The following is a 12,797-nucleotide window of genomic DNA, read 5'->3' on the forward strand; positions in this document are numbered from 1 at the left end:
GGATTCATGACATGTTCTTCAACAGAATTGTTCACACCGGTGTTCTTAGGACTGATGATGAATCCCACGTAAATTGCAGTGTTAGTGTTTCTTTGCATACTATTATTTATTTATTTTTTCAACAAATGATCAGAAATACATTACAGTAAAATACTATCAGTGTAAACGACTGTAGAATTAAATAAAATGCATTAACCAATTATTTGGAGCAAACTGTCAAATGTGCGTTAGCTAAGAACAAATGCAAGATAAGAAAACATTAGTGAATGTCAGAATCTTCGTAAAAAGTGCGTAAGTGGGGTTTAAGAACACATTTCTTCATAAGAACGGTTGGTGAATGAGGCCCAGTGTGAGGATCTTGTAACTTTACAATAAAATGAACTGCATGATTATTCAGACTATATGGTACTATGGTACTACCATCTCCTTACCATGGTACATGTAAAAGGCATATTTTTCTGCAGTATGATCAATCACAAGACCTTTGCTTTCAGAACCACAAACTTCAAAATTTAGTGACGCATTCATTCCCGACGCTTGATAATTCAAGTTAATTTAGATGTCTTACCCTTTATTCGGAATGCCTTTAAGTTACAAATGTGAACAATATATTTCAGTCACATACAGACACAACAGCAGCACTCACAAACCACAGCATCAACCAAATTCAAATAAAAAAAAAAGTTAAATATAAATAATGCTATAATATGTTATGTTATACTAAAACATTGAATCATATCAAGCATTTCTGATCCCAGGCATTCACAAGTCACACAATCACAAGATCAATCCTACGTGTTTATTAGCTCTGTCTCTAGACAGTGCCATCAGATCCGCTTCCTTTGAAAACTGATGGTTAATCCCTTGTGTTTTTACATTGAAGCTTTTTCAGAAGTGGAGTATGGCCATGTTTCCTAATTTGTTTTTCAGATTCACCTGATACATCATACCCTGAGGGCACGTCAATCAGGCCCAGAATAAATCTGACTAAGGAGACAGATCTATTTTAAGATTCTCCAATAAAACTTTCCCCTTCGTCTGCGCTCAGGGCATTATCTCTGTGAGTGATTCCTCCTTTCATGTTTTATTCCAGAACTGGCACCCCTTATAAAAGCACAATTAGATTTCTGACTAGCTACCGCAGGTGTTCCAGTCATGAGACAATGAGCTCTGATGGGAATGTTGAAGGAAGCACTGAATGGAGGCCGGGAAAGAAACGGTGTTGTCGAGTGATTGAACAGACGGATGAACGCATGTCGTGACAATTACACTGATTAAAGTACCCAAGAGTTGATATGAAGGATCAACTTAGCACCATTTGAAGTAGAACAATGAACAAATAATGTCTTCTTTTTTTCTGAAAAGTGCATTAGGACATATGATGAATATTGCAATGAGCATTTGATTCAGATTCAAAGGAATCATTTAGTCATTATTGACGTTTATCTGAAAATGGCTTGTTTTTTCCATTCACTCTTCTTATTAACTGTCAATAATTTCATTATCAATCTAGCTAATGATTAAAAATTATGAATCATAATAGTGCACAAATTGTGGGTGCCAACCTGCTGTCATCATAACGCAGGGTTTGCGTTCCCTTTATAGGGAACGCAAGAGGAATCTTTAGGGAATCTTGCACAAGATTCGTTTTGAGGGAGTGGAAAGAACTGGATTAAGGCCTGTTCACACCAAGACCAATGTGTGAAAATTTGGTGTGATAAACATTATAATTTGAATGACCAAAAATAACATTTTCAAGCCACAAATGTAAAAAATGTTCTAACCTCTTTTCCATTGCACTGCGAAGCCAACCAGGATTCAAGCTTTTGGTCATGTGCCCAGAGCTGCTGTTACATAAAACTATGATTTAGTGGCCCTCGCGAACAGTAAGTGAGAGTAAATAGCACAAGAATCCTGAATCAGCTCTCTTTTCTCTCCACTCTTGCACTAAGAGGTGTTTGATAAACACTACACCAAATACCAAAATCTAAACGTCTCTGAAAACATACTGATACGGTTTGACTTCCTTCATTCTCTGTAACAAGATGTCGGAAACGGAAAGTTTTGTACTGTACTGTGCTTCTGCTTTTCCACCTACAGTGAATTTGTGCCAAACAGTGATGCTGGTGTGAACAGGTCTTTCGTTTGAAATCAAATGGGAATACACCAAATTAGATTTCCGAAATCATAGCTGGACCCGCCTGTCTGAGATTCTCAAAGTTCAGAGAAAACACACACCGACATTAGAGTATACGCAGCAAAAGTATTTTTTTAAGTGTTAGTAAGCAACTTTTGCTAATAACGGAGTGTCACTTTCGCAAACATTTGCATTTTACTTCATACGTTCCCATCAAATTGAGGTGGATTTGCAGCACTAACTCTTGTGTGTAAGTACCTTCCCCCATTCTATTAGGAGACATTATGACCCCTCAATCCAAGTGCAGTGAATTGTGTGTATTAACAACCAAAACTAAACTTCTTTAAATAATGTGAAATTGAAAAAAGTGACAGTTTCCCCTGGAATTCACACCTACCGGTGAGTATGCAGGACCTCTGTGTGAGTGCTTGGATGATGGCTTTAAGAAACAACGGTAAGATACGCAGCGCGGACTGTATCGCTCAAAATTGCACATTCACACGTTAGGAGACCAGACTGGTGCAGATCAGTCAGTGGATTGCCATGAGTTTAGTAGTTTGTGTTTGTAAACTTGCAGAGTGAAGACAGAGGGTTCTCTGTGATTCTGAATGACTCATTGGAGAGTTCCAGTTCTTTGGAAGAAGAGGGCGGGGCGTTTGGGAGCGGCCAATCGTAGTCCACGCTGGTTACAGATCCCCAGGCATGCTCTGCCACCCCTCGCTTCCCAATGGCCCGGTCACTTTTCCATGAGTGACAGCTGTATGATACGCTGCAGTTCCTCTTCCTCTCGTCTTCGACGTAGCTCCGCCTCTTCCTGCTCGCGGGCGGACAGCGCCATGGCTATACGCAGCTGCTCATCGTAGCTGCGCGGTGGCTTATTGGTCGGTGTGCTGCGAGGGCTCTCCGCGGGGCTGGGTTTGTGCTGTGGGGTTCTGGGTAATGGAGAAGTAAAGAAGTGACTGAGATTTCTGCTAACAGAAGATTGATTTTTTTTTAATACTAAAATCAGCACTTTAAGTGTGATAAAATATATGCGTCATCTCTCCAGCGATGTAGGAATGAAAAGACGTTCATATATAATACTATATTAAACACATTTTATTCATTTTCACTTTAATCACGACAGTTGTTATCAATTATATCCTAAATTTGGGGAGCATTTTTGTTCATAAGTTTTTAATGTTTTTAAAAGTATCTTCTGCTCATCAAGACTGCATTTATTTGATAAAAAAATGTGCAATTCTAATGTGCAATTATTTATTATTCATAATCATGTATTATTATCATCAATGTTGAAAACAGTGGTGCTGCTTAATATTTTTGTGGAAATTGTAATTTTTTGTCAGAATTTTTAGATGAAAAGAAAGTTAAAAAGAACAGCATTTACTTGAAATAAAAATGTTTTGTAACATTATAAATGTCTTTAACTTTTTAACTGACCCTAATAGTGTGAAGTGACTGTTTCGGATTCATGTCGGCATCTCATCCTGTTTTAAAACTCTGTGAGGAGCAAACGGAGGTGAGGAGAGAGAGATGAAAACCCTAGTGAATTTCTATGAGCTTCACTGTGGCTGTATTGACAGTAATGCCTGTGTCAATAGCTCCAGTAAATGTGATGAGAGTGTGATGCTGTCCCTGCCTATCGTGTGTGAGATGTGACTACAGGAGACAGTAGAAGCAGAATACTGACTGCAGACCTTTCATGTCGGCTGGGGTCACAGGACAGAGAGTGTGTTCCCGGCTTACTGTTGGTCAAAGCCTCCCAGATCGTCACCTGTGAGTGAAGCAGATGGGTATGTGTAAAAGAGGGGTGAAATGTTAAGGGTGATGTTAACTTCCAGGGTTTCTGCTCTATAGGAATCGTAAGACTTTAATTTAAAGAAGCCAATCACACAATTCTGATAACGACATTGTCTCTCTTTTTTTTACTCTAGGAAATGCCACTTTTCATGCTACTTGAGTAGCTAAATGTATGATTTTTTTGTGAACTCATTTGCATTATAGGCTTTACATACTCAACTAAATCTAGCTCCACATAGCTGTATATTAAACATCAAATATTCTCAGAATGACTGTTTGACTTTGTTACTTCATGCAGCATTTTTGGATCCAGTAAGGAAAGAAAATAAATTTGACGCCATGTTGTTTCATGGTTGTTTAGGACATGGTGTAAAAAGGTATATTTCTCTATTTTTTGTGCATCTGTTAACATGCAAGTGTGTGATTTGCATCTCAGACCTGGTCATATTCTGATCCAGCCTCAATCAGGCTCTGCTGGATGGCATAATGTAGCAGATCATCCTCTTCTTCTCTAATGTTTTCTCTCTGGTCTCCTCCTAAAACGCTGTAGCCCCGCGGAGCCTCAAAAACACAAGGTGGGATCTCTCCTCCACGACATGAGTCTGATTTATACACAAACACAAAAATCATGAAGACCGGTGCAGAATATTGTAGTTAAATGCATTGACCAGCAGATCTGAGTTACATCGGTACTACAGACCCAGACAGCGCTATAAGAAATGCAGTCATTAAACATTTATCCGATCAATTAGTCTCTGGCCATTAAAAATGGCAAATGCTTTGTCTGAACACGGTGTTATTTTGTAACACCGTGTTTCTCAATCTGATCATCATCTTAAATAGCTTCTAACAACCACATTTCCTTGATGGTAAAAGGTTTATTCTTACTTGTGGAGCTAGAGCTGGACACGCTGGAAGAGTCGCTGCCTTGAGACGGCGTCTCTGTCCTGGGACTGTCCTTTTGTCCGTCCCCTTCAGTGTCCACCCGGGGCAACCCACCCTCTTCACAACCATTCAGGTTCCCAAAGGTGATCCGAGCATTTAGGATGTGGTAGATGGGAATTTCTGTTGTGAAGAGATGTCATTGTTGCATTAGCCTGATAACTTAAATGTGTGTTTGTTTGTAACCATACTTTGAAAACACATTTTTAGGCATATAGCATGTTCTTTAAAAATGTTTTGCTTTCTCTTACCTATCTTGATGGGGAAGCCAGGAGGCAGACGTAAAGTGATGAAGTCCCTAAGCTTGGCGAACAGAGTGTTGGAGATGGCCATGAGGTCGATGATAGGAGCCACCTGCTCCTCCAGAGATAAAGGGTGAGATTCACACAACCACAGCTTGGCTTTGAACCTGGGAAAAAACATGAATGTAAGGGAAAGGGCTGTGACACAGCAAGCTGACGGTCGGATGTTGGCCATCGATGAGTATCTGTCGGGCTAGCTTTGTGGTGTGTTCCACACGTCAGTTTAAGTCAAGCTAACGTCGCCGGCAGTTTGCCCAATTCAGCATGTTGAATCGGCCTCTGGGCCGTCGGTGAGAGCTATCGCTCTGATTGGCTGTTCAGTTTAGCCAACGAGTCCGTGCATGACAAATAAAAACGAAAGTGATGAAAGCGAGCAAAGCTCAGACAGAGGGCTGTTTTAATTTTACGTCATCTCGAGCCTTCCAATACGCCAATCTTTGCACATCAAAATCATCCGTCTGGAATGAAGAAAGTGATCAATATGATTGATAATCAAAATGGTAGGCATGCACTGCTTTTACGGTTTGCGGTTTGTATATCTGCAGTCCTAGTATCGGTTTCCCTTTGTGAATGAAGAATATAGACTATTCATACCTACTGATATAGACAGGTATTTCCTTACACGCAGACGCAGAACGCACAAGCTAGTCGCCTGTAGTCTTTAGTGTTCAAGCTCAGATTTCTGTCCCAGACGCAGCCGACACGAGGCGACAACACGGTCGGCTTTCGTCGCCGCTAGTTCTTTGCCGTCGGCTTGGTGTGTCACGGCCTTAAGACACTTGTGTGACCTCATACAGTCTTGGCAGTCCAGGAAAAGAGTGTAATCTTATGTGCCCTTGAAGTAGAGCAGTGTATTTTAGTATTATTTATGTACCATTATACCATATATATTTTGAAATGTATGTATTTTTATTTTGAAATTTTGATGTGAACTGTAAAAAATTATATGATCAATAAGTTATGACAACATGGTTTTACATTGCTTTAACTCATCAAACATTTTTAAGTTGAAATGACTTAAATTTGTAAGTACAATCAACTTGGATGTTTAAGGCAGCAACTTATTTTTTACAGTATGTGTCGATTTGAAACATTGACTATTCTATAATATGTGACCCTGGACCACAAAACAAAGTCACATGGAGCAAGCTGAATAAATAAGCATTCCATTGATGTATGGTTTGTTAGTATAGGACAATATTTGTCCGAGAAACAACAATTTGAAAATCTGGAATCTGAGGGTACAAAAAAAATCGAAACATTGAGAAAATCGCCTTTAAAGTTGTCCATTAATTATGCTGCATTCACTCACACAAATAAATGTTTTATATATTTACGATAGGAAATTTACAAAATATCTTAATGTAACATGATCTTTACTTAATAGCCTAATGATTGTTGCCGATAATTTTGACCCATACAATGTATTGTTGGCTTGGCTATTGCCACAAATATACCCGTGCGACTTGTGACTGGTTTTGTCATCCAGGATCACATATAGATAATACCAAATATATACCATACCAATACTAATATATATAATCTATATATCAGTTAGCGGAAAGCAAATCTGTAGTGAATTATAATGAATGATTAGGCAGTGATTATATCTGCTGCATTTCAACAATTTCAAAAGTGTGATGTACAGAACAGCTGAGACAACAAGTGTATAATCACTCGACTTTAAGGGTTTGCTTTATGTAACAAACATTTCGTTTTGATACCATGTTTAAATAAGTGATGGAAATGAAACATTTGTATCATTTTGAATTCAGATGTAGTTATTTGGGTTTATCGTTTACAATATAATTATATTGTTTTGCTTTCTTTAGGCTACTTCCATGTTATGTTTCCCGCTTGAATGCGTGACATCATAATAACAGATGCCCGACTGTGAGGCACAGGTTTCCCAGGTGCACTTAAAGCCGAAACAATTGGAGAGGAGAGAGTGGAATGGGACTGGGAAAGGACCACATTTTCTGCAGCGAATCTAGTTATTTAAAATGTTTCAAAATGAAAATGAAAGCAGTGTTGGGTTGAAACACTACCTTTGTGTTTTGGTGGTGAGGTGACAAGGCTGGCCGATGTCTCTCTGACTCATGTTGGGATTAAAGTACTCCTCAGCCGTCAAGGCCAATGGGTTCGTTGAGGGGCAGGATATCTGAGTCACCATTGTGTGCTGTAAAACACACACACACAAACTTAATTTGAGGCTACAGAAGTCACATAATACTAGAAAAGCACTTTAGATGTCTTGATGATAAATGAACAGATTCTTGACAGGCTCCTTCAACTCACTCCGTTGTTAGGCCCCATGTGCTGTTCGGCGATACCCAGGAAGGATTGCAGAGGTGTCTTGCCGCCTGAGACAAAAACGCAACACACAGCAGGTCATATTACAGAAGATGTGCACAGTCCCAAGGATCTGTATTGCATCACAGTAACAGTAGACGAGACAAAGACACTGTTTGTTTGGAAAAAAATCTGAGTGGGCATTGAAATAATGAATCATCATATTCACTACGGCATGCCTACCAATGCACACACTCATTGTGTTTTGTTGAGAGAGAAAAAAAACAGCATATGTGCTTAAAAAAAATAATTTATTAATCTGTATTTTTGTCCTTAAATGTTATCCTTATGCTCACCAAGACTGCATTTATTTGATCAAAAATAAAGTAAAAATAGTATTATTGTGAAATATTATTACAATTTAATTGGTTCTCTATTTTAATATATTTTAAAAAGTAATTTATTTCCGTTGTCCCTGCTGAGAAAATCCAGCTGTGGAAACCATGATATATATTTTTAGGAGTCTTTGATGACCAGAAATTTCTAAAGAATAGCATTCTTTTTTTTTTTTGAGTTAAGAAAATAATTTAAAATGTGTGATTTCTGAAAATATAGATAAATGTCAATGTGGGCATGTGAAGATTGTGATTTGAGAAACAAATTGGTCAAACGTACCTTTGGGTTTTGTTTTGTGCTGGTCAGTGAGATGGTCAGTACGTGTTCGTGTGATTAGCTCAACATTAGAGGCACAGTAAACCTGAAGCAAAAACATATGAGAATATTAGTTGATAATTTGTTTGTTAATATGCCACATTATATCCCTGAGAAAAATAAAACACTCGCTTATCCTACAAGAGAATGCTGTTCATGGACTTTGAAGCAGGTTTAAAATTTCATGAGCATTTACGGTACATTGTGAAAATAAAGAGTTCATAATGCATCTTAAACTCGATCTACACGACACCATGTTTTACTGATTGTAGTGTAGACACTAGACAGCTTAGCAGATTGAAATGAGAGCAGTCTCGTTACGTCATGTCGCATCTCTACACTCTCTTCCAGTGTATTGGGTGTAACCGAAAGAATGTTGTTTCATAGCAATTGGTTCCTTTCCAATCGGGTCAATGGATGAAAGCGAGCTAAAGTTTGCAACTGTGAAACACTATGTGAATCAAGGCATAAGTGCATGAATATTAATTGGGTCATGGAGACGTTGCTTGGTAACCTTCCAGGAGTGTCCAGTCAAGTACCTTAATTACTATTCATGAGCCAAGCCTTCACCCATAGTTGGATATGTCAATTTGCCAGCTAATTAGCGCACAATTTAACAGCCTTCCTATCAGCCAAGAATAACTGTCAAGATAAAAAAAGATATTAAACTTGAAAAAGGCTTATCAACTAAGGTGTTTAATTACTATTAAAATACATCAGTACAACTTGTGTTTCTGAATACTGTGGTGATTTTTTATTTAATTTTTCCATGCCTGTTGTTATGAGTAGTGTGTGTCTGTTTATGTTTTAGGTGTGGGTGTGACACGTTTTACTTCAGTTTCATGTGTTTCAGTTTCTATGGTTTTTCATTGATTAATTAAGTTATACACATGTGGCTTGTTTTGTTGGTTGGTTAGTTTGCTCTATTTAAGCACTGGCTGTGTCCGAAATTGCATACTCTCTTGGTACTGTGAATAACTATTTCCCGACCACTAAAAATAAAGTATATACAGTTTATACAACTGTATATAAAGCGCTGAGCGATAATATCGTTACATTTTGCAACAAATAAAAAAATCTGGCAGTTGAGATTTACTATATAGTATATATTGCTTTAAATGAGTATACAGTATGGATGCAGGTACTGTAAAGTGGGCTATACTATAACTTTTATTTAGAATTTGTAATTTTTCAACGATATAATGAAAACTATTGAAAATTCATCCGTTTCGCATTTTCTTTTATATTATCAGCAAACCAATTTGAGTGAGATTTACTGTGATATATGCCATACCTTTGATTCATACCCGTTCACCACCTCTGTTTTCTCACTCCGCCAGCCAAGAATGCCTGTTTTATTCCTGCAGAGACATCCGGGCACGTTACCAGGTGGCCGACGTGCCGTGCAGACAGAGGTGAGTCCAATATCACACATTTTATGATGAAGCTTATCCCAAAAGTGCTGGCTCACACTCTCAGCTTTACAGTAAAGCCAAAATAATAGGTTACGATGCCCTTCCTGTCTCACATTTTAATTGCCGACAATGACTTGGCAATTGTGATGTTATGTGCTCACCTCTCAAAGGAGATGTTCCTGGTGTCAAGCTGCGTGGCCACCACGGGAGCGGATAGACGGGCCGCCACCTGTTCATCGCTGGGCTGCAGCGCCCCCAGAAGGTTCAAAGCGGTTGTGCACGGTCTGGGGGAGGGGGAGGCGGGAGAGGAAGTGTGGCACGGCAGCGTCTCGCAAAACACCAGCTGTCTGTCATGATCCACTTCCATTACCATGGCGCTGGAGTCTGAATGACAGGTGGAGAGAGAGCGCAAAAGGAAGAAAGCCAATTAGAGACTGTGGCGAAGTGAGAATGAGGTTGTTTCCATGCCAATGGTGGCTTGTTTGAAAGAAAGCTGAGCGAGACGTGGCATTGAGAACAAAAGCGCAGATCAAACCCAAAATCTGATTTGAAGGTAACAGGCAGTTCAGCAACAAAATCAGTGCAGGAAAAAAAAGCCATCGCACTCACCTTGACCCCTGAATATAAAGCTGCGATTGCCTCTTTGCCAGGTCATTTGCTCAAATCCCATGAGTGTTGTGTCCACCCGCAGGCACTGGCCACTCTTCCATACCCGATATGTGTCACTCGGGCAGATACGAGACACGAGCGGAACTGGAAATAGAGGGAGAGTTCGACAATAGCAGGACATGAGGATGTGGAAAGAGGAAGAGCCTGTCCAAACATACCATTTACAGATGATTGCAGCACTTATGACCTACCCCAGCTTGTAAACTCCCATTTCATCTCCACGTAAAAATCCTGCGCCTGAAATACAAGAGGGAGAGAGAAGGTTAGTGCGTACAGTGGGAGGCCGAAAGTGAGAGACGGATCGCTCTGCAGGGAAAGACATGAATAATAAAACTCCCGGATAGATGAGGAGCGGGGAGAACCAGAGAGCTCGCACATCCATCATAAACAAAAGAAAGAAAGCTACAGGGGCGCCCAAGGTTGAAAAAAAACCTGGTAAGGACAAGGAAAAGAGAGGGCTTTGCAAACAAACCCAGTGGTTCCCTATAAACCTGTTTGTTTGTATATCTGTTTGCAAGAATCTACTGGAATGAGGGCTCAGGTGTGCAGGCAGCAGGCGCTTGTTACGATGCTGTTTGTTAAGCTCATGCCTGCTTGTTTTGTCATTTACAGGTTCAGGGTTTATTTACCTGTCGGAGTCTCTCCAGCAGTCGCGGGATCCCTGCCAGTCTCTTAGTGGTGCGCTGATAGTCACGGTAACGCAGCACCAGCCGCACCAGCTCCGGGTTACGTGTGCTAATGGCCTCCTGCAACACTGACAGACAGAAGGTAAAGTTTCAAGAGACACCAAAATTAGGGATGCATGATATATTTATGCTATTTACTTTACTTACTCAGTAGCTTTGCCATCATTAAATACTCACGTAAAGTTTATCTTTAAAAACACTAATACATTTATAAACTGATTTTTATATAATTTTTATTCTGTACATGATATTGTTGAGATGCCTAAATTTACCAGTACCATTTAAAATGACTGATTTTTATTCTGAATTTATTTAAACACAATGACTTTCTTTTTATTCGTATTATTACTCTGTGTTTTAGTGCTTTGGGTTTGAGAAAAGTGCAATATAAATAAAATGTATTATTATTATTATTATTAAAATAATATAACATCTTCCAGAAATCAGTTATTGGCCATTATACCTTTCAAAAGTTTGAGGTTGGTAAGACTTTATTAATGTTTTTTTAAATCAAAGCTCTTATTTTATCTCAAACAGTAATATTATGAAATATTATGAAATAATTAAAATATTCTATGTTTTCTATTTTCAAATTTCATTTATTCCAGTGATCAAAGCTGCATTTTCAACATCATTACTCCAGTCTTCAGTGTCACATGATCCTTCAGAAATCATTTTAATATGCTGATTACATATTATCATCAATGTTGTGCTGCTTAATATTTTTGTTTAAACTGTGATTTTTTTCAAGATTATTTGATGAATAGAAAGAGCAGCATTTATTTGAAATAGAAATCTTTTGTAACATTTAAATGTCTTTACAGTCTTTTGATCAATTTAAAGCATACGTTTTTTAAATAAAATAATTTGTTTCTTTCAACAACTAAAAAAACCGTACCGACCCCAAACTTTTGAACGGTAGTGTAAATAATTATCAGCTAAAAAAAGGCAATATAATTTTTTTTAGTGTGTATGATAACACTAAACACTATTTTAAGTAACACTATTTTAGATAACACTATCTAAAAGAAAAGAAACACTATTTTAAGTAACACTATTTTAGATATTTAGATAACACTATATATAAAATAATTATAAGCGGCTGAGTTTCTTACCTGTCCAGCAATTTCTGTTTTCTTTGCTGACATCAGCTCCATGCTGGACTAACAGACGGGCGCAGTCTAAATGACCCAGCGTCACGGCCAGGTGCAAAGGAGTCCGACCCCGTGGGTCCAACACTTCTAAATCAACCTTTAAGACATAGAGAGAGATTGGTTTTATTGACCACTTCATGCAGTAAAATATTTGACCAACACAATTTTATGTTTCTGCCCTAAAACAGAGATCTGTCAGAGCTGTGGCCGAGTGGTTGACGCTTGTTCTCCAGAGATGCAGAGCTTTCGTGCCAAAATACAGGTTTGAATAAGACATTGTGTCCCAACCAATTCCCCCTATTTTTTTCTACTGTATACTATTAGGCCATGTATAGAGGCCTAAACAGTTTACAGCAATTTTGCTTTTAATTTTTAGCTCATTAGCTCATGAGCACCCTTCTGAAACCTAAAATTACAAATGGGACACCCTTCGGTATTGTGAGCTTAACGGACAAGCGCACACGGCTGGTGTCCATCTCATATTAATGCATAATGATGGATTTACAAGTTAATGGCCAAACGGATCTTTATAAAAGTTCACATTGTTGTTGCAGATGAAATATCACGGAAATAACATTAAGTCAATATTTTTTTATCAGGTTAAAAGTTGATTATTGGTCACTCAAACCCCTTGATCTAAACCACTCCACCAAACCATCAATCGCGCCATGTTGCCGTTTTTTTGTTTT

General features: G+C 38.6%; 1 protein-coding gene across 1 annotated transcript in view; it reads right to left on the reverse strand.

Annotated features, from left to right (window-relative positions):
• Window positions 1–547: 547 nt before the first annotated feature.
• The window catches only part of ankrd13b (ankyrin repeat domain 13B), a 23,627-nt gene continuing 11,377 nt past the window's right edge, over window positions 548–12,797 (reverse strand). The window contains exons 2-15 of the mRNA XM_079611221.1: window positions 12,070–12,205; window positions 10,898–11,022; window positions 10,460–10,505; window positions 10,209–10,352; window positions 9,761–9,983; window positions 9,479–9,545; window positions 8,149–8,230; window positions 7,480–7,544; window positions 7,230–7,360; window positions 5,131–5,288; window positions 4,826–5,002; window positions 4,376–4,539; window positions 3,835–3,911; window positions 548–3,069 (exon numbers count right to left, since the gene is read on the reverse strand). Of these exons, the coding sequence (XP_079467347.1) occupies window positions 2,874–3,069; window positions 3,835–3,911; window positions 4,376–4,539; window positions 4,826–5,002; window positions 5,131–5,288; window positions 7,230–7,360; window positions 7,480–7,544; window positions 8,149–8,230; window positions 9,479–9,545; window positions 9,761–9,983; window positions 10,209–10,352; window positions 10,460–10,505; window positions 10,898–11,022; window positions 12,070–12,205 (1,791 nt within the window). The 3' untranslated portion in view covers window positions 548–2,873. The remainder of the gene's footprint in view (window positions 3,070–3,834; window positions 3,912–4,375; window positions 4,540–4,825; window positions 5,003–5,130; window positions 5,289–7,229; window positions 7,361–7,479; window positions 7,545–8,148; window positions 8,231–9,478; window positions 9,546–9,760; window positions 9,984–10,208; window positions 10,353–10,459; window positions 10,506–10,897; window positions 11,023–12,069; window positions 12,206–12,797) is intronic.

The sequence above is a fragment of the Phoxinus phoxinus genome, assembly GCF_949152265.1.
Source record: "Phoxinus phoxinus genome assembly, chromosome: 4".
Taxonomy (NCBI): domain Eukaryota; kingdom Metazoa; phylum Chordata; class Actinopteri; order Cypriniformes; family Leuciscidae; genus Phoxinus; species Phoxinus phoxinus.